The 25,264-nt window shown below is 37.6% G+C and overlaps 2 protein-coding genes across 3 annotated transcripts in view; one reads left to right on the top strand and one right to left on the bottom strand.

Annotated features, from left to right (window-relative positions):
• clcn4 (chloride channel, voltage-sensitive 4) overlaps positions 1-24,738 on the bottom strand; it is a 75,035-nt gene extending 50,297 nt beyond the window's left edge. Inside the window, exons 1-12 of one of the 2 annotated variants that reach the window (XM_084395098.1) lie at positions 24,588-24,738; positions 23,211-23,365; positions 22,868-22,967; positions 22,601-22,788; positions 21,492-21,614; positions 20,143-20,349; positions 19,977-20,057; positions 18,630-19,175; positions 17,201-17,387; positions 15,955-16,350; positions 14,935-15,151; positions 12,844-13,303 (exon numbers count right to left, since the gene is read on the bottom strand). In XM_084395098.1, coding sequence (XP_084251224.1) covers positions 13,213-13,303; positions 14,935-15,151; positions 15,955-16,350; positions 17,201-17,387; positions 18,630-19,175; positions 19,977-20,057; positions 20,143-20,349; positions 21,492-21,614; positions 22,601-22,788; positions 22,868-22,967; positions 23,211-23,365; positions 24,588-24,603 — 2,307 coding nt within the window. In that variant the 5' untranslated portion in view covers positions 24,604-24,738 and the 3' untranslated portion in view covers positions 12,844-13,212. Of the gene's footprint in view, positions 1-12,843; positions 13,304-14,934; positions 15,152-15,748; positions 16,351-17,200; positions 17,388-18,629; positions 19,176-19,976; positions 20,058-20,142; positions 20,350-21,491; positions 21,615-22,600; positions 22,789-22,867; positions 22,968-23,210; positions 23,366-24,587 lie in introns of those variants that run through there. The other variant, XR_014625851.1, reaches the window with a different exon arrangement.
• On the top strand, positions 61-11,060 carry traf3ip2b (TRAF3 interacting protein 2b). Its single transcript, XM_084395099.1, has 9 exons — positions 61-232; positions 4,779-5,317; positions 6,740-6,788; positions 8,248-8,312; positions 8,436-8,533; positions 8,629-8,697; positions 8,798-8,914; positions 10,515-10,589; positions 10,807-11,060. Exons 2-9 carry the CDS (start codon positions 4,792-4,794, stop codon positions 10,954-10,956), a joined length of 1,149 nt encoding a protein of 382 aa, XP_084251225.1. The 5' UTR covers positions 61-232; positions 4,779-4,791; the 3' UTR covers positions 10,957-11,060.
• Positions 24,739-25,264: the final 526 nt, after the last annotated feature.

Here is a 25,264-nt window from a genome sequence, read left to right as displayed (position 1 = left end):
TTATTTTACTCCTCCCATCATCATTATCTTCCTCCGACGACACACACGAATCCAAACGCTCTCTGATAACATGTCGTTTGGCATTGAATGCTGACATATTAAGTTATTATCGAAATATGCGTTATATTCTGTCTAAATCGTTGTCAAAAGGGAGAAAACAAGAACTGAAATGTCAAATGAAAGAACTGTCTGACTTCCTGAAGTGACTGTGACTCCTGCTGCTCGCGCTCAGGTGAGTTTATCAAGTTTCAGAAATAATAAAAGTCACATAACGACGAGAAACTAATTTCATATTATTTTAGGGCATAACATGTCATTTCTTTTTTCATATAGTGCAAACCATCAGAATGTTGCCTGTTCCTCAAATATAGTAGCCTATATAATAAAATATTGATCATACTTTTTAAAAATATCCATACAAATGATTTTTTCATTCCAAATATATTCCCTTGAAAAAGTTAAGTAAGGGATTACAATACATTTTTCTGTGCTTTCATTACAGTTCATTACATCAAAATGTAATGTTAAAATGTATGTTTTTGATGTCACCTTCTCCCTTTACACATCAGCGCAAGAATAACGTATGCAATTGTATGTTGTTTATTTTAAAGAATTAAAAGAGCCGTTTCATGACTATCCTTGTATTGTTGTTCAACTGGTCGAGGTTGATTTGGGACTTATAAAGTAATGCAATACTTTTTAGAGAGAGTAATTAGTACAGTAGTCGAATTACACTGTTAAAGATGTAAATAGTAGCTTATCCAACACTATCATTTTATTTGTCAAGTGTCTGGAAACATTTGAATCAGATTATCAGTGATAAAGCACAAATACTCGTCTTTTCTTTATCAAACCGACTCTTCCTGCCGAATGATTTCTTCCTTTTGCCTCATTTTTATTGACTTTGCTTTGCATTGAAAACTGATAAACCATCTCCACTTCACTACATTCGTCACGCTTAGTAAGACCGAATCATGATCTATAAAGGCTGATGTTTTGTGTAACTGTATAAAGGTTGATCTTTTGTGTAACTGTATAAAGGTTGGTGTTTTGTGTAACTGCTTGCATGGCAAAATCTCTCCGTCTTGTGGTCTGCACAGTTTTGCTTGAGCTGCAGAATCTTGGCACACAGATAAAGAGTCATAATGCAGTGTGTCCTATTTAGGGACGCTGCATGGGTGGATGTTACACTAAGGCCTATTTTTTTTCCCAGTAGAAAACAGTTCTGACCTCTTTATGCCGCCATACCTGGTCACTGGCAGCTTTCAGAAGTCATCTTGGTTTCTGTCAGTCTGTGAAGATTCACTGTTCATGCATGTGCAAACATGCGCTTGTGACTGAACACATATGCATTAAAATAACTGCAGTCCCTTATTGTATGAGTAGCACTTAATGCGTTATGTCAACTCCACATGCTCTGTTTTACAAACATGTCACATGTAGACTCTTGCAATGGAGTCGGTATTTAACCGACATACATACTTAAAATGCATACTCTTTGTTTGCCTACAACAACAGATTATCGTGAGCGTGGGAGTCAGGAGGACAAAACCTTTTTAGGCTTTTTTTCATCCAAAACAAAGAATTTCTTTAATACACTATGAACTTCTGTTATGATTCTTTAATTGGGTTTTTGTGTTGTTGCGCTCACTGATCGGTTGTTGCAATTGAAAGTCAAGCATGTTTTATGTTATATTTCACAGATAAAACAACAGCATATGAATGTGGAGTGACATAAAGCAGAATAAATGATTTTTTTTATTTATTAATGAATATTCATTCATTAAATCTCAAAACTATGAACCCCCAAAGGTTGGCATGGTGATGATAATAAAAAAAAAATTGCACTTTGTGTAAATTCTTGAATTCCCTACGTTAGTCCACTTAATATAGTCCAGTTGAAGGAGTGAATAAAAAACGAGGAAGGGCTGCCGCTTTTGCTTAGTTTGTGCTTGTTGTTTAATAGACATTTGAAACTTAGCAATCTGGCAGCTCCAGTAGTAATAAAAAGATTGATCTTGAACTCTGTCTTGTATAAACCTTATTTAAACAATTTAATAATCATTTATACCAGTATGAAATTACGCTGTACCCACATTGAATCTTCTGACCATCGACTCTCACAGTGCATTATGGGTATTCTCTAGCCATTGAGTGTACATTGGTTGTATACTCATTGTAGCGGTGCATTGTGGGATTGAATGAGTGCACTATGGTTTCGGATACCACTACAAATGTCTGTTCCCTCAAAAAGTGCCCTATTTAAGGCTATAGGGGGCAGTTTTGGACACAACCCTTGGAAATGGGAATGATTTTAGTTGTAGGAACACCTTTTGTGGGGACTAAAGGAGCTCCTACTTCAGAGTCAGGTCTAACCCAGCACGACAGGACCTACCAGTGACGTAAGTGTACGCTGATTGACCGAATGCATTCGAAACACCGGCACCCGCCATTAAAAAAAAAAAAAAGAAGCCGTGTAAACATAATTTACATATACGAACTCCACGAACATGGAAAACCACGATAGATGGACCGACGCCAAAGTCCAGGCACTTCTTAACCTTCATGCTGCGGAGTTGTTGCATGCTACGTCGCTTTCTGCCGACTTACGTCTCTTCAGAGTTCATACTGACCAGGAAAATGGCCCTAAGAGAACATTTAGTTCGTCCAAAATCGCATACTCTCTTGAGTAGGAACTATTTTGAATAAATGATTACTTCGCGACCACTAAAAAAGTATGTTCTATGTTCTATATAGTATGAATGCGTGTAGTGTGAATATAATCTGGACATACTACATTTGCCATATTGTCATTATCATGTGACCTGTCACTGCCATTCACAAATCATCTCCCGTGGCCTCATGGGACAGTAAAGTGTCTATCGTATACTTGGTCATCCAGTTACTTTTAGCCTACTGTTTTATGAGTACTGTGAATCTTCTTTTGTTACACACTGTATTTCGCCTACTGTATAGTAGGGAAGTGTGCGATTTTGGATGCAGTCATAGATTTGTCGAATCATACGTCATCAATAGCGGTTCACTTCCGTGATTTAGTATGATACCAGAGTTCACATGAACCGTACCCCAGTCCATCCTTTTTATGCGGACTCTGGTACGGTTTGGAAAACAGCGTTCACATCATCCAAACGAACCGAACTCCAAAAGTCCTAGTGAAAGCACCCTATAACAACCCGGTGCGAAAGATGATAGGGAAACTACACTGGAAAAAGCACAGATGAGACGTAAAAGTTCCTGACTCTCTGTGGTCTCTATAAATCCCATGGCACTTCTCATAAATAATGGCTTGCAAAACTATTGCATTCCCCTGAGAAACTTTACATTAGCTCGCAAGACATTTGCATTCTCTCTCTCTCTCTCAATATTATTTCCATCACGAAAGTTTTGTGAGTGAACACAAAAGCATTGATATACAAATTTTCCTCCCATCTCATATTTTTTCCATCACCATGTTCCATCATAGCCTGGAAATCCAGACCTAAATCTGAAAGATTAATGGTCTGGCGTCGACTAATGAAAATCGGCCAGCTCGAGGGGCGGCACCAAGCATGCATTTGAAAATCTCACTGCAATAATTGGATAACATTACGACCAATCACAACAAGTTATCGCTTAGCTACCAGCGGAGCTAACTGGTAGATTAGACTCTTGCCGTATCCGGTCGGCAAAACAGCAAAAACGCCCTTCTTGCAAAGGAAGGATTCGAGCGGCGTCTTCTGTTCCTGTTTTAGATAAAAAGCCAAGTCTAACTCGTTCATTGTAGCGACCAAAGCTGTTTCAAACAACTGGTGTTCATCCATAGCCATCTTGCAATGTTTACTAATGACTTCGACGTCACAGCGCTGTCGTCATCTCGCCTCTGGCCCGCCTACATCAGATAACCCGATGTGATTGGTGCAGCTCGGATACAAGGGCATATTTAAAGGGGTGGTTGAATATGATTTGACTTTTCTAACTTTAGTCAGTGTGTAATGTTGCTGTTTGAGCATAAACAACATCTGCAAAGTTACAACGCTCAAAGTTCAAAGCAAAGGGAGATATTTGCTTTTAAAGAAATCGCTTTTTAAGGACTACAACAAACGGCTGGTAGAGACTACACCACATTCCTCCCGGGTTAGTGACATCACCAACCCTAAAATTTACATAAACCCCGCCCCCTGAACACGATTTATAGATTATCAAGACAGAATATGCTAATCAATGACAAGAAGATAACTACACATCAGCTACATAAATTCATCAACTAACCATTCAGAAATGTCCTGTTGCTTCTACATGTTGTCACTTCTTCTTGAGTCTCTCCATCATTGTGTGACTCCGGTTTAAACATTAAAAGGCTAAAAGTTTTAGAAATTTTCAGTGCGTGTGTGTGTGAGGTAAAAGGACACGAGCTGTTGAGGCTCTGCCCCCTGTGCCGGGAGCAGTAGCTCATTTGCATTTAAAGGGTCAGACACAAAAACGGTGCGTTTTTGCTCACCCTCAAAAAGTGACAATTTTAACATGCTATATAAAAATATCTGTGGGGTATTTTGAGCTAAAACTTCACATACACACTCAAAATACATATTTTACATCTTGTGAAAAGGGTATTATACCACCCCTTTAAATAAGCATCATTACTGGACGCCAGAGTAAACTCGCTGAGCAAATTCAACTTGTGCTCTCGCGAGAACTCTGGATTTCCAGGGTAGTCCCGTTAGGGGCTCCGCACAAAACCACAAAAGAAATTAATGTGCTGTTTCTCATCTTTTATACAGATACCTGACCCACATGGCCCATCAGTACTCATCTCTAAACTGTCCAGAGGAGAATGACGAAACCACGAGTGAAGATTTTGAGTCAGACCTGCACCCAGACGTCACCAATAACCGTTCCACAACCATGCAGATTATTCACCAGCATAACGCCGAGAGTTACCCTCACTCTTCCCCGTACGCCCATCAGCGTACGCCCTTCCCCAGCTGGGACGATCACAATGACTGGTTGTCCTCGGGTTCTCCTCACAGTCTTCCCTCCTGTCTTCCCTCTGCGATCTATCACACACTCTCAGAGAGCGGCTCGTTTTTTCCCAGCAGGCCTCACTCTCTTCCAGGCAGTTGTAGCCCGAGTCTAGAGCATCCAGGATCATTACATTCGTTTCCTCCGTCTGTGAACACGCACCACTATCCCTCGCCCTCGAACCCCGGCGCTTACATGCAGTGTTGTGGTCCGTGTCGCCCTCCTCCACGTCACATGACCCCCTTTCATCATCACTGCGGCTCCAGTCCGGGACATCAGCTGCCCTTCAGACCCTCAGGTGCGTTACAGGAGAAACTTACTATAGCGTTCGAAAGTTTGGGGTTGCTTTTTTTCAGTAAGGATGCATTATGACAGTAAAGACATTTATAATGTAACAAAAGATGGTAACACTTTATTTTACAGTGTCCTTGTTACATGTACTTACCGTAGCAATAACAGTAAATTATGCATAATTACATGCAATTAACCCTCAACCAAACCCTAATCCTACCCTAACCCTATAGTAAGTATGTAGTTAGTTATTATTACTTAGTACTTAAATATATACTTACAATGACACCTTAAAATAGTGTAACCCACTTTATTTTACAGTGTCCTTGTTACATGTTACATGTACTTACCATAGTAATAATAGTAAATTATGCATAATTACATGCAACTAACCCTCAGCCACACCCTAACCCTATAGTAAGTACATGTAGTTGCTTAATATTACTCAGTACTTAAATATATAATTACACTGTAACAATGACACCTTAAAATAAAGTGTAACCCAAACGATTTCCATTTCAAAATGTTGTACTTTTGAACTTTCTATTCATCAAACAATCTTAAAAATAAATGTGTCTTGAGCATCAACTCATCATATTAGAATGATTTCTGAAGGATCATGTGACACTGAAGACTGGAGTAATGATGCTGAAAATTCTGCTTTGATCACAGGAATAAATTATATATTCACATAGAAAACAGCTATTTTAAATTGTAATAATATTTCACTGGTTTTACTGTATTTTTGATCAAATAAATGCAGCCTTGGTGAGCAGAAGAGACTTCTTTCAAAAAAATATTACAGACCCCAAACTTTTGAATGGAATTATTCTTCAACTTAAAGATTTAAATGCAGCACTTTGTTCATCAAAGATGCCTTTTTTGTTGTTTTTATAGGGTTCTTGAGTGAGTATATGGTTCCTTTGGAGGTTAAAATATTGAAAATATGGCCTAATTGAAAATATAGGTTCTCCAGATGCATATTTTGATTTCTGGAGAGTTTTCTAAAAAAAACTATGGATTACTAAAGCAAGTTGTAAAATGTGTTTGTTCTAATTGAGAGAAATGGAAAGAAATATGTTCCACCCATCATACTCACCTCTATGTTGTGACTTTCTTTCTTCTTTGAAACAAAAGTGGCCTTAAACCGAAAGTAAAAGCTGTTCAAAGTGCACAAAAAAGGGACAAAATGTTGATGTGGTTGAGTATGAGAACTTGCCATGTTGCATTTGTTCATGTGACACTATCAAACCTGACACAAGGCATCTAAATGCAATCATTTTGAAGCGTTTATGGACAAAAACAGCCTAATAAGTGGGTCATAAAAACACAATGGCGAGTAAATGACAGACTCAACCATGAACTCTCAGAATCACTGCTTTATGAGTGTATTCTATGCGTCTACATTTTTGTTTGCTTTATTTTGCAGGTCTGATGCAGTACAGACAAGTGGATACACGAAGTGGATATTCTGAAAAGTGAGTCCTTTTACCTGCCCATATTACAACAACTGAACACGTATGGTCCAGTCATTGCTTTCAAATCAGAATTCATTCACAATTAATTTGCATTTCTTGCAATTGCGAGTTTATCTCAAAAAGTCAGAATGGCAAGTTTTTGGAATTGCAAGAATTCAGTTTATATTAGGGTTGTCAAAAGTGCCGTACTTCGGTGCAGAAATTAAAAAAATGTGACGATACAGCATTTCTGCAGTATTAGTAGGTACTTTAGCGCCGTGTGTTAGAACGCTGTGTCGTGCGAGAGATGCTGCAGAAGATACGAGACCCGAGCGCAACGGTTAAAGACGTCCAACTAGCGTGTTTACATGGAAAAACAATGGAAAAGTAGCGCATTGAAATGGAAAAACGCTTTCTGTGCGAATGTGTGTAAGCGCTGTGTGAAGAGCGTCAACGGTTTCTATTTACAACGTGTTTTTAAAGTGTTGATCATTATAGCCAATCACAGTTGAGTGTGTGAACGCACTGGCCAATCAGAGGCGTTTTAGTATGTCAGAGTCCACTCAACACCACTCAAATAAACGAATAGACCTGTCACTTGTTCTATGTAATATGTAGGTTTCTTTAAAATCATTTTATTACTAATTTTTCACTTGATATTTTTATAAACAATGTTTACTTATAAACATTTGAAGGCTAGATGCTGTTGTAGCCTATTATGTACTTATAAGTATTATCATCAGCATCATAAATAAATAAAAACAAATACAAAGAGAAAAATGGTTCCAACAATTTTTGCAATGGTATTGAAATTGGTACCGAGAACCGCAATTCTACAAGCAATTCTGACTTTTTTATTAGAATTATGAGATACAAATTCACAATTGTGAGATATTATCAATAATTATCGGAAAAAAAGTTGAACTTTTGCATTAGGGTGGCTGTAATAGGGTCATTTATAAAATGGGCGTGGCAAAATACATTAAAAATCCTATAAATCCTAAATGAAAACTCAGAACTTCACAAAAATTGGTGAGCATATGTGACATAACATCATTAACAAGCATGCCAAATTTTATGGAGATCGGACCATAGGTGGCGCTTTAACTGTTAAAAAGCTTTAAAACCATATATTTCCTATGGTACATTGCCTGTATTGGCTGTAAATGGTCTTTTTCATCTATTATGTCAGTGGTTACATGCTTGCTAAATAAAACCTGATAACTTTTGATGCTTTTGTGCTTAAAAACCCTTAAAGGCCTTAATAGCTTGAACCCCGATAAATTTAATTTTACTTATTTCTGGGCTATATTTGATCCTTTAACATGCCTCAGCTGTAGTGAAAGTATATATATATATTTATATTTATTCCATTGTTGAAACAACTAATGAAGCTTTCAAATTGTAAAAGTTTACAATCATGTCAATCTACTCACGCAGTGTTTGCTGAGGTGTAACTTCTGTATGTGTGTGTCCTCAGTGGTCATGCATCTCTGAACCCCAGACAGGCCAGTCAGTGTATCACACACCTGTCACAGGAACAGAGTGAGTTCTACTTCCTGTCAACACAACCAAATGACCTAGAATAACGACAATACAGCCAGGTTAAATGCTGAAGCCTCAGATGTTTCGCTCTTTCACGTGTGCCGTTTATTTTTCCCCACACAGGGAAAGTGTTTGTCACATACGAGGCCGACAGTGAAGAGCATCTGAAGGAGATCATTAAGTTTGTGGCTTTGCTCAGGAACAACGGCTTTGACACGCATGTACAGCGATTAATCATTTAAAAACACAGTTTTCTAATGAATCTAGACATAGGTAAAGTGGGTTTGGACTGATTCTTGAGTCTTTGTGCACACAGATCGATGTTTTTGAGCAACAGCTGAACAGCATCAGTAAGATCGACTGCATGGAGAGATATCTCAATGAGGTAAATATACAGACACAGGAAGTGACATCATCAGTGGCCTCATCTAAACTCCTACAATTACAGAGTGTCTCTCTCTCTCTCTCTCTCTCTCTCTCTGCAGAAAGACTACCTAATCATCATCATCATCAGCTTGAGGTATTACGAGACAATATCAGGCATTAATATCAATATGGACAGTGACGAGAGAACGTCAAACACAGTGTACATCCACAAACAGGTCAGAAAATAACGTTCACGTACACAAAAATATATACGCTCTGCTCCACAACCTGCGAACAATCTCAGCTGATTCCTGTAACCCTAAACCTGGCAATGTGATCTGGGCGTAACATAGTTTTTGTCGTCTCTTTTGGGGCGTAAGAATGATTTTTTTCATCAAATCCTTTTATCATTTATCACAGCCTGGTCTGTCTTGAGTATGCTGGTCACATGATTTGTTTAAAAAAATGTTGTGATTAATTAGTCAGCCTGACCTAAATCCAACATGGCTGCCAGTGGTGCAGGACATTCAGATTCTGAGATAAGTAAATATATATTAAACTTACTTTTCTTTTGAAAAAATAATACTAACACTGCTTACATTAAGTATGAACATTGTCTTAAGGTGCTGAAAAATAAAACTTATAAAAATGTTGTTCATGTTGTTATTTAGCACGTTTTGAAATATATGTTACACCTGAGTCACATTGCCACTTTTGGGTATAAAAAAGGGATTAACTTGGTATTCATTTTTGTAACAATCTTGGTATTTTGTTTTTTACAAATTATAAAATGTACAGGTTAAACTGATACAGCCTGTCTGTCTTGAGTATGCTGGTCACATGATTTGCTTCAAGTTATCTGTGATCAATTAGTCAGCCTGACCTAAATCCAAAAAAAATTACCATTTTACCAAATTTATTTTACCATTTTTATAGTAACGCAAGGTCCGATTTCAAAACGGTTTTCACAGGCTGAATCTTGAGTTTGTATGCTTTCCAATGATATATAATATGTCAACATTATATGAGTTGACATATAGGATATAATTGTGTTAAACATGCAATGGCAGTTACAGTTATAGATTTGGTCCTTTTTTTTATACCCTAAACAGGCAATGTGATCTGGGACTCACAACTCACAACATCCAAAATACAAAACATTTTTCAAAAATTCTTTTGGATATGATTTACTTAAGTCCAGATGATATAAAAAATGACATGAAAGTATTTGTTGCTTATCATTTTCTGCTCTTGCCTGTTTAAGGGTTAACGTGAGCATGCAGTGTGATAAAGCACAAATGCATTGCACACACAAACATTGAATGCATTAAAATAATATTTATTATTATTATTAATACTTTTGCTGATTCCAAGTTTAGTGTGAGCATGCAATGTGATATTTAATAAGCACAAACATAGATTGCACAGAGAAATAGTCAATGCATTCAAATAATAATAATAATAATAATAGCAATGATAATAATAATAATTATTGATACTCTTGCTGATTCCAGTGGAGTTTAATGTGAGCATGCAATGTGATATTTTAATACGAACAAAAATACATTGCACACAAATATTGAATGCATTAAAATAAAATGTAATTAAATGAAATTATTTTAATAGCTGCTCTTAAGGTTTGAATAAAATAATTTCTTGGAAGAAATATTTCACTGAGGCCATTACAATGCATTCTGGGTGTGAAGAATATGTGTGACAAAACAAGCCTGACAACATAATCGCGAGGGTTTGGTGAAGGGAGTGTGTTGCTCTGCTTTTGTCTGTTAAACACACATACTAATACTATCTGCTGATGTGTTTGATTCCCTCCATCAGCTGCAGAGCGAATTCATTCAGAACGGCTGCAGGAACTACAGGTTCATTCCTATTCTGTTCCCAGGGGCCAAAAAGGTTTGTGAAGTTCAACAGGTGTGACTTTTACCCGAAGCATTTCAGCAAATCAAAGCATGTTTGTAAGCTTCTAATGCACTAAACCGGTTAATCTAGTCCCACACGGGTTCTCTACTCTTCACCGTCTAATAAACTCACGAAGCAAAATATCAATTTCAGCTTCTATTTGCAAACATAGCAAGGTCTGACGCAGGACCTGTTGTCTTCTCGTCCTCAGAGTTACGTTCCCACCTGGCTGCAGAACACACACGTCTACAGCTGGCCGACAGATCGGGACGATATTCTCCGCAGGTTAATGCGTTTGGAGAAGTACAAACCTCCTCCGATCGGCCCTCTGCCGACGATAGTCTCAGTTCCCCTGAGTTAGAGTTAGTACGCAGTGTGGATATCGTGTACCTGGATGACCTGATGCACCCGACTTTACATTTCCACCATGATAAGTTAACTGGAACAGATATGAACCAGGATTATTAAAGGATTAGTTCACTTTAAAAAAAAAAAATTGCTGATAATTTACTCACCCCCCCCGATGTCATCCAAGATATCCATGTCTTTCTCTCTTCATTCGAAAAGAATTTAAGGTTTTTGAGGAAAACATTCCAGGATTTTTCTCCATATAATGGACTTCAATGGCAACCAATGGTTTGAAGGTTCAAATGTCCATCTCAATGCAGCTTCAAAGTCTCGACACGATCCCAGTCGAGAAATAAGAGTCTCATCCAGCAAAACGATCGGACATTTAAAAAAATTAAATATATATATATATATATATACTTTTTAACCACAAATGCCCGTCTTGTAGCATCTCTGAGATGCGCCACGTATCACGTCATCACGTTGGAAAGGTCACTAAAAAAAATAAAATAATAATAATAATAAATTAAAACAAAGATGTCGGACGATTTTTGAAGTTGGAGGAGAAAATGAGATGACATTTTTCGTCCTTCCCTCCTTTCTGAACCGGAGTACACAGACAAATAACTTAGATGACGTGACGCGTGACCTTTCCAACGTGATGATGCAATACGTGGCACATCTCAGAGATGGCACACGACGAGCATTTGTGGTTAAAAAGTATATAATTTAATATATAATTTAATTTGAAGCTGCATTGAGACGGACATTTGAACCTTCTTTGAACATTGGAATAGTTGGTTGCCACTGAAGTCCATTCTGTGGAGAAAAATCCTGGAATGTTTTCCTCAAAAACCTTCATTTCTTTTAGACTGAAGAAAGAAAGACATGGATATCTTGGATGACATCAGGGTGAGTAAATTATCAGCAAAAACATTTTTTGAAAGTGAACTAATCCTTGTTTTTTTACTATATTATTTGAAAAAGCAGTATAACAATTTTACTTCAGAAATGATAACTAGACGCCACTCACATGTGACAATGTAGCATACTACTGTTTGAAATGTTCATCATTGCATACTGTATCCTTATCCCATATTTTATTAACGTTTTTTGGTAACACTTTACAATAAGGTCTCATTTTTTAACATTATTTAATGCATTATTTAACATGACCTTACTATAAGCAATATATTTTGATAGCATTTAATAATCTTCGCTAAAGGGATAGTTCACGTTAAAATAAAAATTTAGTCATAATTTACTCGCCCTGGTGTTGTTCTAATGTGGTCTATTAAGTCTGTCATGTTAAGAGTTTGTTTCTATTAAACTGTGACCTGTAAAAGTTACTGTACAAAGACGCGCAGTAGAAGATTATTCTTCTGTAATTTTTGTACTTCAACATTCTTCTGCATTGAATACATAAATATATGCACATTTATGTGTAAGTGCTACAGTTCTCAATTTTCTAAACGTTTTTATAGAAAAAAAAAAACGTACAAAAGCATTTAACTCGCTGTGTCTTTTAAGTCATGTATCATTTTCATTGTACTTTGTGAAAATATTTTTTTAATTAAAGAGTATAATAAAATAATGCAATGACAATACTATTTATTAATAATATTTTTTTATTATTATAACACCCTCAGTTTTATGTGCTGAACTGGAGTAGCAGTTGGACATTAATATCTGTAACAGATGCAGTGTTTCTTTAACAATGACAATATTCATGTTTCAATACAAGAGAAAAAAAAATATCACCATTGTTGATCAAAACTAACATTCACATTGAATGAATAAATAAGGACAAAACACATAAACTTAGTGTTGGAAGAAACGCTCACTATCGTATTTACAGCGGATTAGGATTAGTGTTCTGGATTATTTTTTCCATTTTGACCTTTAGCATTGTGATATATTATTTAGTAAACAAATATAATAAACTCACAAAAAACGGACATACCAATGAAACGAACTTCATTTTGCACACCTCGTGTCCTGTATAGCAGCTTTTGCTTCGAAAACACAGTAAAACCTGTCATAATGTCTTTGCATTTTCAATGCAAATCATCAGCTTGATCATCGGTTTACAGTAGTGCACGTTAAATATAAATATGGCAAAAGCAGCTGTAAAAAAAATAAAAAGAAATCAACAAAACAACAACAGAGGAAACCAACACTCATATCTACACTCCATCCTGTTTTGGCCACATGAACATGTGAGTTTAGTAACAACAGGATTGTGACGGTTCACTTTGTTCAGGTTCTGCTAGTTGAACATGATCGATTCGGGATCCTGGTTCATCATTTGTGCCATGTGACGCAGAACATCCTTCTTAGTAATGATTCCAAGCAAACGTCTGATGTAAGAGAAACAGTAGTTTAGTCATCAACCGTTTAAACCATTATCTGATTAGACACAGCTCATGTTTTTTAAGGTGATTTTATCACACCTGTTTGTTAGCCTGATTTAATCTGTCAAAATGCATTTCAGCTTTAAGCCAGGAAGCTGAACAACATCATGTATATATAGTTTATATGACATATAATAGTTTATATAGGTTATAATGACATGTACACACTCGGTACGTTTTATCTCTTCTGCTCACCAAGGCTGCTTTTATTTGATCAAAAATACAGTAAAAAAAAGTGAAATATTATTATAATTTAAAATATCAGTTTTCTATGTGAATATATATATAGTAAAATGTAATTTATTCCTGTGATCAAAGCTGAATTTTCAGCATCATTACTCCAGTCTTCAGTGTCACATGATCCTTCAGAAGTCATTCTAATATGATGATTTGCTGCTCAAGACACATTTATGATAATGTTCAAAGCAGATTAATATTTTTGTGGATTTTTGTGATACATTTGGTTTTTCAGGATTCTTTGATGAACAGAAAGTTCAAAAGAAATATCATTACTGTCACTTTTGATCAATTTAATGTGTCCTTACTGAATAAAAGGATTAATTACTGACCTCAAACTTTTGAAAAGTAATTTATAACATTGCCAAATCAAGTAACTAGTTCATCCTCTAAACTAAAGCAATGGCTGCAACATGATGTCTTTTTCTGAGGCAATGTGCTCGGAAGCCCCGCCCACTGCAAAATCTCATTGGCCATACCTAGTGTATTTGAAAGGGAACCTATTTATCCCCCTTTTCACAAGATGTAAAATAAGTCTCAGGTGTCCCCAGAATGTGTCTGAAGTTTCAGCTAAAAATACCCCACAGATTATTTATTAAAGCTTGTCAAATTTGCCCCAATTTGGGTGTGAGCAAAAACACGCCGTTTTTGTGTGTGTCCCTTTAAATGCAAATGAGCTGCTGCTACCCGGCCCCTTTCCAGAAGAGGGCGGAGCCTTTACAGCTCGTGCTTCAGATACTCCAGCAACTACAAAACTGGAGAATCTCACGCAGCCAAAATTGTCGGTAGCATGTTCGAACTTACAACTTCTGAATGCAACTGGACGTTTCTGAATGGTTTGTGGATAAATGTATGTAGTTATTGTGGAGTTAAGTTAATTCAACTCATTGATTATAAAACGAGTGGGTGGATTTTTTCCATTATAGGCTGGTTGTTTACTGTGGACACACATCTGTGTTCAAACACCTTAGAAAAGTGAATTTTGTAGAATAGGCCCCCTTTAAACATCACATATACTTTCTGACCAGGGATTAAAATTAACACCCATCAAATGCGAGTAAAAATGTTTGATGAATGTATGAAATACAAATTTTATAATATACATATATACACACACACACACATATATATATATATATATATATATATATATATATATATATATATATATATAAAAGCTGTGACGTAGTTAATCTGGTTTATTTCTTTTTTTCTTTCTTATTTTTGGCTAGTAGAGGTTCTGAATGGCCGAAGTTAATTTCAAACCCTGGTTCTGAGATAAACTAATCTAAACATATGCATTTTTTAATTATTAGTTGCCTAAAAACAGTTATTCTCACCCGCTGCGTGTGACCAGACACTGGCGGAGACCCAGCTTGCGGAAGATGTCCACCACCGTCTCCATGGGCGTGTGATCGGTGACGGTGAAGGGACTCAGATTCAGGATGCGTCTCAGTTTCAGAGGCTGAGGGTTCGTTGCAGGAATCTGTGGAGCGTCTTCGGTGAAATACACCACGGAGTTACTCACCACACCGTCCTGCTTCTGACGCGCCGTTTCTGAGGAAAGGTCAAGCAGACGGCGATAGATTTACCATTATTAACATCATACAGTATTTCATACTAGGACAGAGTATTCGCCACTTACATGTATATGATGTACAAGATTCCTTTGTTTCTTGTTTTCATACTCGTGAGAAGCAAAAATGCAGATTTTGAAACTGATTCAATGATTCCTCTTGAACCAGAATATTAAAAGATTATTATATTCTTAAAGAATATTTAACTGTTTAATAATAATCAAAAATGTTTCTTGAGCAGCAAATCATCATATTATAATGATTTCTGAAGGATCATACACTGAAAATTCAGCTTTGATCACAGGAATAAATTACATTTTACAATATATTCACATAGAAAACAGCTGTGTAATAATTGTAATAATATTTCACTATTTTTACTGTATTTTTTAAACAAATAAACGCAGCCTTGGTGAGCAGAAGAGACTTCTTTCAAAAACGTTAAACAATCTTACCGACACCGAACTTTAGACCGTAGTGTATAATTAATTCAATTAAATCTAGGTTATTACTGTTAACTAAAACCTTTTTTTTTTCACAACCATTGAGGAATTTGAACCAAAGTAAAGAATCATACCAACTTGTGCCATACCATCCGATGTTAAATTAGTTAAGGTTCGTAAACTGAAAAATCAACAAGTGTGCAGCACGTTCAAGCCAAAGTAGAGTTCAAACTAAAACAATCGTATATAAAGACACATCAGATTAGGTGATGGAGGAAGCGTAGGCTGGTATTTTGTGGTCACGTGAGTGTGTGTGTGTGCTGATGAGTGTGTGTCTTACTGATGGCCAGGATAAGATCCCGTCTCTGCACGAAGCCGATGAGTCTCTCGGATTCCCTCGAGACGACCACAGGAAAGCCGTTGTAGTCGGTCTCCTTGATGAGCGTCTCCACGTCCTCCACGGTGGTGCTGTCCTGCGTGAGCACCGACAGCGGAGGCTCGTTTCGGCGCGGGCGCATCACGTCGGTGGCCAGCGTGCGGTGCGTGAACTCGTCCTGGTCCAGGTACGGGTAGCCGTTGAGCTGGATGTGAGCTTCATAAATGCCCTCCTTACCGAACGCGTCGGCCACCCACTTACTGGTGACGGCGGCCGCCATCAGAGGAACGATGTACTCCAGACCGCCGGTCAACTCGAACATGATGACCACCAGAGAGACCGTCATACGCGTCACGCCGCCTGGACAACAGACAAACACTTCACTTCTGCACTTCACCGGCTCGTGATCTACACTACCGGTCTCTTCTGCTCACCGTGCTCCATTTATTTGATCAAAAATACAGTAAAAAAACCTAAATATTTTTCTAGATTAAAACAGCTGTTTTCTATGTGAATATATAGTAAAGTGTATTTTATTCCTGAGATCAAAGCTGTGTTTTCAGCATCATTACTCCAGTCTTCAGTGTCACATGATCCTTCAGAAATCATTCTAATATGATGATTTGATGCACAAGAAACACTTCTGATTATTATCAATGTTGAAAACAGCTTCATATCTTTGTGGAAACTGTGAAACATTTAGTTTTGTTCATGGAATTAATGGAAAGTTCAAAAGAACCGCATTTATTTGAAACAGAAATCTTTTGTAAGATAAATGTCTTTCAAACATTTTGTGTCTTTGCTGAATAAAAGCATTAACTCCTTTTTTTTTTTCTTTTTTTATCTTAACCCAAAATTTTAAATGGAAGTGTATCAAGGTTTCCACAAAAATATGACGCAGCTGTTAAATGGTTATCAGCATTGATAATAATCATAAATGTTTCTAAATCATCATATTAGAATGATTTCTGAAGGATCATGTGACTCTGAAGACTTTGGTCACAGGAATAAATTACGTTTCACTGTATATTCACATAGAAAACTGTGATTTTAAATTGCAATAATATTTTTACTGCATTTTTGATTAAATAAAGCAGAAGAGACTTCTTACAAAGACATTACAAACACTTTTGACCAATAGTGTTAATCAGCAAAACTTTCACTTATAAACCACATCTTGATCTGAAGAAATTGATATGTAATGTCTTACCTAAACATGCAGCGGCGCCGACCATGGCGTATAAACCCGGCGTCACACAATCAGCGCCCGGGCGGCACCAGTTCTTAAATATGATCCAGTCATGATGATGGTACGCCATCTGCTCCACTGCAATGCCCACGATACGCCCAGCGATGGCACCCACCGCCATACTGGGAATGAACAGACCCGAGGGGATCTGAGGGGGAACATCAGGTGACGAGGATGACATTAGTGCTGCTCGGTTATGGCCAAAATCATGACTATTTTGGTAAATATTGTGACCACAATTATTTAACATGACTCGTTGACTTTGGAAAAATCATGCATCTATTGAACTTTAAAGGAGCATTGTAACTTTTGGCCCTCTAACGGTTAAAAAACTGCATGCATTTTGCAGAAAAACATTGTTTTTGTTGTGCTTCGGCTCTGCGTGTCGATGAATATGATTCTTTCTCATAACTAAAAAAGAGATATAGATTATCATACTGCTCATAAAACATCAGAGATATAACCAGTTTAGATGAAAGGATCTCAAGCTGATTAGCTGAAGACGTTACTGTAGTTTTACCCATTAATAGACACGATACTTCAATGTATTTGTCATTGAATCGGTCATTCAAGAGATTCGTTCAAAAACGCTGATTCATCCAGTATTGAAACGTGAAGTATTTTATGAGTGAGTCATTGAATCATTCATTCAAGAGATTCATTCAAAAACGCTGAATTATCCAGTATTGAAACATGTTAAGTATTTATGAGTGAGTCATTGAATTATTCAAGAGATTCATTCAAAAACACTGATTCATCCAGTATTGAAACATGAAGTATTTATGAGTGAGTCATTGAATTATTTATTCAAGAGATTCATTCAAAAACGCTGAATTATCCAGTATTGAAACATGTTAAGTATTTTATGAGTGAGTCATTGAATTATTTATTCAAGAGATTCGTTCAGAAACGCTGATTCATCCAGTATTGAAAGTGAAGTCTTTCTGAGTGAGTCACTGAACCATTTATTAAAGAGATCTGTTAAAAAATGCTGATTCATTCAGTATTGAAACATGTGAAGTACCGGTATTTATGAGTGAGTCATTGAATCATTCATTTCAAGAGATTTGTTCAAAAACACTGATTCATTATGAGTAAGTGATTGAATCAATCATTCAAACCAATTTCTTTTAAAAATTAATTCTAATGAATTAAACATTTTAAAATAGACTGCTTAATATTTTGTCAGAACCTCTGGTAATTTACATGTTATTTTATTTAGTTGTCTGTTCACAATCGTAATCTCTATTTTAAACGAAACAAAAACGTGATTCTCAGTTTTATTTATGTATTACGCATGTAAATGTATTATTGTTTATGTATCATGCAGCTCTAATATCATATAAATAACACCATCGCCTTTGAGACGTGAGAAAGCCATCACCCTCACCTTCATGCCAAATGTGAAGATGGTGATGACTATCTTGAAGACGAGCGCGAGCGTGAGCTGCCAGAGGGCGCTGTAAACGCCGGGCCCGGCGGGTCTGTCCGGGATGTCGTCCACGGGACGGGTCGTGTTGGGATTGTTGATGTAATCGCAGAGTTGTGAAGACTCCAGCGCTCCGCAGTCGTTGAACAGCTCTGAGATCAGCTCGCTCGTGCTCCGCCGTGTGTACGGGTTCGGGAAGGCCAGGATAGCCGTGATTCCCGTGACCACGATGACCTCCAGCACGGGATACTTGCCCAGTAGTGTGGTCTTTCGGCGCCGGCACCAGGCGATGTTCCCGCGGATGAACAGGGTCCCCCAGAGGCCCCCGAACACACCCAGCAGGATGAAGGGCACCAGCTCCGCCATGTACCAGGGTGTGTGATACTCCACGTAGAACAGCACCAGACGGTTGTTGCCGAACGGGTTGATGGAGCGCAGAGTGAAGGCCGCCACCAGTGCAGCAAAGAAAGAACGCCACAGTGTCTTCAGCGGGAAATAATAACTGACCTGCAGACACACAGCATCATGGGTAAACTCTGTGGCATTTTTGTAGATGTACAAGGATGTGTGTGTGTTTGTGTGAGTGAGTGAGTGAGTGAGTGTGTGTGTGTGTGTGTGTGTGTGTGAGTATATGTCTGAGTAAGTGTGTGCGTGTGTGACAGTGTGCATGTGTGTGTGTGTATGTGTGTGACACAGTGTGCGTGTGTGTGTGTGTGTGTGTCTGTGTGTGTGAGAGAGAGAGTGTCTGAGATAGTGTGTGTGAGTGTGTGTGTTTCTCTGTGTGTGTGTGAGAGAAAGTGTTTTGTGAGTGTGTGTGACAGTGTGTGTGTGAGAGACTGTGTGAGAGACTGTGTGAGTGAGTGTGTGTGTCTGTGTCTGTGTCTGTGTGTGTGTGTGTGTGTGTGTGTGTCTGAGTGAGTGTTTGTGTGTGTGTGTGTGTGTGTGTGTGTGTGTGTGTTGTGTCTGACAGTGTGTGTGAGAGACAGTGACCGAGTGTGTGTGTGTGAGAGAGAGACTGTGTGAGTGAGTGAGTGAGTGAGTGAGTGAGTGAGTCTGTGTGTGTGTGTGTGTGTGTGTGTGTGTGTGTGTGCGTGCGTGTGTTTAAGTGATTGTGTGATAGTGTCTGTTTTGTGATTAAGAGTGTGTGTGTGAGTGTGTGTGTGTGTGTGTGTGTGTGCGTGCGTGTGTGTGTGTGTGTGTGTGTGTGAGTGAGTGAGTGAGAGTGTGTGTGTGTGTGTGTGTGTGTGTGTGTGTGTGTGTGTGTGTGTGTGTGTGTGTGTGTGTGTGTGTGTGTGTGTGTGTGCGCACCTCCTCCAGGCTGAAAAGCACTCCTCCGATTGGAGCTCCAAATGCAACAGACACTCCTGCCGCCGCGGCTGCCGACAAAACCTGGAACAAACCAACATAAGCAGAGGATTTCAGGAGATTATATCTCATATCAATAACATGTATAATATCCTGCAGATCTGCGCACCTCTCTGCGCTTGCCCTCGTTCTTGCTGTATTTAGAGAACAGGCTGCAGAACAGATTCCCACAGCAACAGGCGACGTGAACGAGCGGCCCTTCCTTCCCCAGACTGAGACCGGACGACACGGCTAACACTAGCGTGACCGTCTTTATGAGCAGCGTCCACTTCCCCAGATACCCTCGGATGATGAAACCACTCAAGATCGTCTTGATCTGCACACACAAACACACACAAACACACTCGATGAATACAATGGTGCGTTCAAGTCATCTCATGAAGATCGTATTTACGAGTTGAATGCACATGAACGCCTCCACAATGTTGTAAATACGAGTGGATTTTCTTTAAAGGTTTTTAGCAGTGATATTGTCAGGTTTGTCTATTTTCAGTGAAGTAAACTTTCTGCACAGAATATGATGGCATTTTAATAACAATATAGTTACAATAAAGTTTGCAGTGGCTTCAAAAACTAATTAAAGGGGTGGTTGATTATGATTTGACTTTTCTAACTTTAGTTAGTGTGTAATGTTGCTGTTTGAGCATAAACAACATCTGCAAAGTTACAACGCTCAAAGTCCAAAGCAAAGGGAGATATTTGCTTTTAAAGAAATCGCTTTTTAAGGACTACAACAAACGGCTGGTAGAGACTACACCACATTCCTCCCGGGTTAGTGACATCACCAACCCTAGAATTTACATAACCCCGCCCCCAGAACACGATTTATAGATGATCAAGACAGAATATGCTAATCAATGACTAGAAGATAACTACACATCAGCTTCATAAATTCATCAACTAACCATTCAGAAATGTCCTGTTGCTTCTACATGTCGTCACTTCTTCTTGAGTCTCTCCATCATTGTCTGACTCCGGTTTGAACATAAAAGGCTAAAAGTTTTTGAAATTTTCAGTGCGTGTGTGTGTGAGGTAAAAGGACACGAGCTGTTGAAGCTCCGCCCCCTGTGCCGGGAGCAGCAGCTCATTTGCATTTAAAGGGACAGACACAAAAACGGTGTGTTTTTGCTCACCCTCAAAAAGTGACAATATTAACATGCTATATAAAAATATCTGTGGGGTATTTTGAGCTAAAACTTCACACACACTCTGGGGACATCAGAGACTTATTTTACATCTTGTGAAAAGGGCATTATACCACCCCTTTAAAAACATAAAAAAGCAAAGCACACCTGATGCACATTTCTTTCTTCTTCATTTTCTAGAACTAGAGTTTAAGAACCTTGCTGTATCTTTGTGTAATTAATTAAGAGAAAGTTAACCGCCATCTTACTCCGAGAAAGTGACTTGAACGCACCATAACAGCTCATTTGCATAAGCTGCGCTCAGTTTGTGTACCTCAGGTATTCCTGATCCGCAGGCGTACGGCGCGAACACTCGCACCAGAGACACGGCCAGGAAGGAGAAGAAGAGCGCCCACAACACGTACAGGAAGTAGTTCAGCACGTACACTCCAGCGCCCTGAGCACACAATTACACAGAGATACGTATAAGAGAATATGAAGAAGACTACAAACTCGGGTTGTGTCTGAAATTGCTCCCTATACCCTTAGATAGGGCACTATTTGAGGAAACAGCAATCGCACCACAATAACAAAACGTACAACCGTTGTACACTCAATGGCTAGAGAATACCCATAATGCACTGTGATAGTCACACGCCGAATGTGTTCGAATTCACTCACTCAATTTCATTCACTTCATACGAATGAGGGTATAGGGGGCGATTTCGAACACAGCCGAGGGCTGCACGATACGAGAGGAAAATAGAATTGAGATTGATAAAAAGTGCCACATAATTTGAGCAATTTTTTTGTGATTAAATGTCAATATGGCTATAATAATAGTAATAATAATAAAATTAAATAAAAAAATATATATATATATATGTAATAAAAAATATTATTTATATTTATTATTAAATTATTATTTATATTTATAATAAAAATAATAAGATAGAATTAATAATAAATATACCATTATTAGAATTTCCTAAATAAAAATATAAAACAAAACAAGAATTGTGAAATAAAAAAATCGAATATTTAAGATTTATTTTTCAGATAATAATTGCGATTGTGATTTAAAATGTGATTTAAAAAAAAAAGTTTGTTTGTATACAAAATAAAAATATTAAACAAAATAAGAAAATAAAAATATTTAAACTTTGTAAATATTATAACTTTTTATATTTTAACTGTAAAATTTAAAAATCTAGTATTTAAGAAAAATAATATAATTAAATAATATGTAATTTATAAAAAAATAAAAAAATAATAATAACAATAATCATAATTAGAGTGCAACTTTATTTTGATGGAAATATGCATGTAAATGAGCACAGCCTTTGCTAATTGATAATTTCACTAAGCCATATGCAGCCTTGGGATAAATGCAAAAAAAAAACCATTGCGTAAAAATGAGTTTGAACTTATTCCTCACTCTACCTCAGTGTATCCCGTCATCAGTTCAGCCCATTTCTGCCACTGAGGACATTTGTCTCTGTCGGCGAAGGTCGTCTCGTTCGACGTCCAGCAACACTGCTCATGACTGTACCAGAACGCAGACAAACACACTCCTTCCTTCAGATCCGTCATCCAATCCACAGCCAGATCAATCACTCCGGCCAGCGTGCCTGCGTTAGACGAGACACACATGTTGAAAATTAAGCGTTTTGGCCAGTGATGTCATCATAAGTGGGCGTGTCTCTTCACCTGACAGCAGGCCAATCAGAAGCATCACCAGCCATCCTGACCAGGCGTCCAGCAAACTCTTGATCAACTCCCAGATGGACTCTTTACTCTTACTGGTGATCTGCAAACACACAAAACCTGATGATTGACTGATGATTCAAATGCACGTTCAGTTATTGGTCCAGGAACATTAACAAAAATAGGAAGATACACGATTCTTTTAGTTTAGAGGCTAAAATTCATTCAACATCCTAATTTATGGCATAGTAAGGATGCAGTAAGAGTCTGAAACCAACATTCAAAACCTCTGCTACAAAAATAGAAATTGTGTATCACAATATCAGCGTCTGCCAGGGTGTTTTACCTTCCGGTGTCTGTCCGTATCTCTGGATTTTTCTCTCAGCCAGTCGATGGTGTGAAAGTCCTCATAAGTGCCGACGTCTGGGAACGGCTCGTCCAGGAAGTCCATCAGGTTCCCGGCGCCGTTCATCTCCTCGGTGGGAGTCGCACTGCTGGTGCCTGCGCAGAACCAGCCAGATTATCAAGCCATATTAATATGTATTTTTTATACGTATGCATAAGTGTTTATTTAAAATAAAATGAAACATTTCTGAAAGTGATTATTACAGTATTGCAACAACATGCAGCTGATGAAATGCATATTCTTATAAAATACTGTAGCAGAACTATAGTACAGTAATGGTATTAAACTATATATATATGTATATATATATATATATATAAATGCCATTACTGTATATATATATATATATATATATATATATATATATATATATATATATATATATATATGTCTGTATTAGTGCTGTCAAATCGATTAATCGCACCTAACGTAAAAGTTTGTATTTATATAAAATACTAATATATATATATATATATATATATATACACACAATATATAAACATATTATATAAATGATATTAGTATTTTATATAAATACAAACTTTTACGTTAGGTGCGATTAATCGATTTGACAGCACTAATATATATTATATAAACACAAAGTATATTTGTGCCCTGACGAAAGCCTTGTTGGCTGAAACGCGTAGGCATGTTTTTATTTTTATGAGACTAGCCATGGATTAATAAAGGCTTTTTAATCTTCATCCTCCTGAGTGCCTCAGATCTTTTTCTCAAGATATATCTGGATCCCTTTACTGAAGAGCACCGGAGGTATTTACATATTTTTACACCCAAGAAGCACTCCCAGCATTTTCCTGCTGTTTGTACAAAGTATATTTGGTTACACTTTATTTTAAGGTGTCGTTGTTACAGTGTAATTAGACACTTAAGTACTGAGTAATATTAAGTAAATACATGCACTTACTATAGGGTTACTAGGATTAGGGTTTGTAACATATGTTACAATGACACTGTAAAATAAAGTGTTACCGTATATATTTATATATTAATGAATGCTACCATGGTACATGTCAGTGTCTAGTTTTTGCAGTATCGTTTAATAATCATATGTTCCAGTTTAGCAGTATAACATTTGGGTTGGTCACAAGGGACCTTTCTTCACGCACGCAGAGGCCTTACAGTAATATCCCTCAGATGTCACAGGTGGTGTGACTGCAGAATGTTAAAACACACATGCTTGAATAAACTAAAAATAATTAAAGACCCTGCATGCATCAGAATACACCCATAATAATAACACGGATGTCACACAGAGCAGGTGCACGATGATTCTGATCATACAAACATGAATCTCACCATCTGCCTCCGCCATGTCGCTGTACGTGTACTAAGATCAGAGATGCAGTGATGGTTTGAGGTGTTTATCCATCATAACATCAGATTAATCTGATGCAGCAGGACAGTCACAGGACGGCGACATACAGTGATGACGTCACGGCGTCTATACAGCCAGCGCTCACTGCGCGTGCGTGAGCGTCAGCGCGGCGCAACAACTGCGCAGAGACACAAGACAGGCGCTTGCAAATCCTCTATTAAACTGCATTCAAGGACGCTTTCTGATATGTTGCACAGTATAAATCAAGTTTCAAATATAAGAATTAAATCCAGCAGTCACAAACGACTGTAACTGGTTCATCATGATCCGCGCTGAGAAGAGTAACATGTACCATGTGACCACAACTACATACAAGCGGTTGGTGTCCTACAGTATCTATCTTTATCTTAGCTAGAGTTATTATTGTTGCTACAGTAAACGTGTGTTTACTTGGTATTAGCCATACTGTCCTTACAGAAAAATATATAGAATATAAATATATAGAAAGATTCCGAAAGCCAGTAAATTATTGGGGTGTGTAAGATATAAATATGCGTATTTGAAGCGCTTTTTTCTTTTCAAAATGACATTTTGGAAGGTAAAGAACAGTTCATTTTGCAAATCATTTTATTTGGAAAATACCATATACTACATAAGA

The sequence above is a fragment of the Rutilus rutilus genome, assembly GCF_951802725.1.
Source record: "Rutilus rutilus genome assembly, chromosome: 22".
NCBI classification, from domain to species: Eukaryota; Metazoa; Chordata; class Actinopteri; order Cypriniformes; family Leuciscidae; genus Rutilus; species Rutilus rutilus.
The sequence above is the reverse complement of the archived record's forward strand: the minus strand, read 5'-3'. Positions and strand labels throughout refer to the sequence as shown.

Coding starts and splice junctions, on each gene's coding strand:
- traf3ip2b (XM_084395099.1), top strand. CDS start 4,792: ATGGCCCATCAGTACTCATCTCTAAACTGTCCAGAGGAGAATGACGAA. Junction 5,318..6,739: donor GCTGCCCTTCAGACCCTCAG/GTGCGTTACAGG, acceptor TTTATTTTGCAG/GTCTGATGCAGTACAGACAA. Junction 10,590..10,806: donor TGTTCCCAGGGGCCAAAAAG/GTTTGTGAAGTT, acceptor TCTCGTCCTCAG/AGTTACGTTCCCACCTGGCT.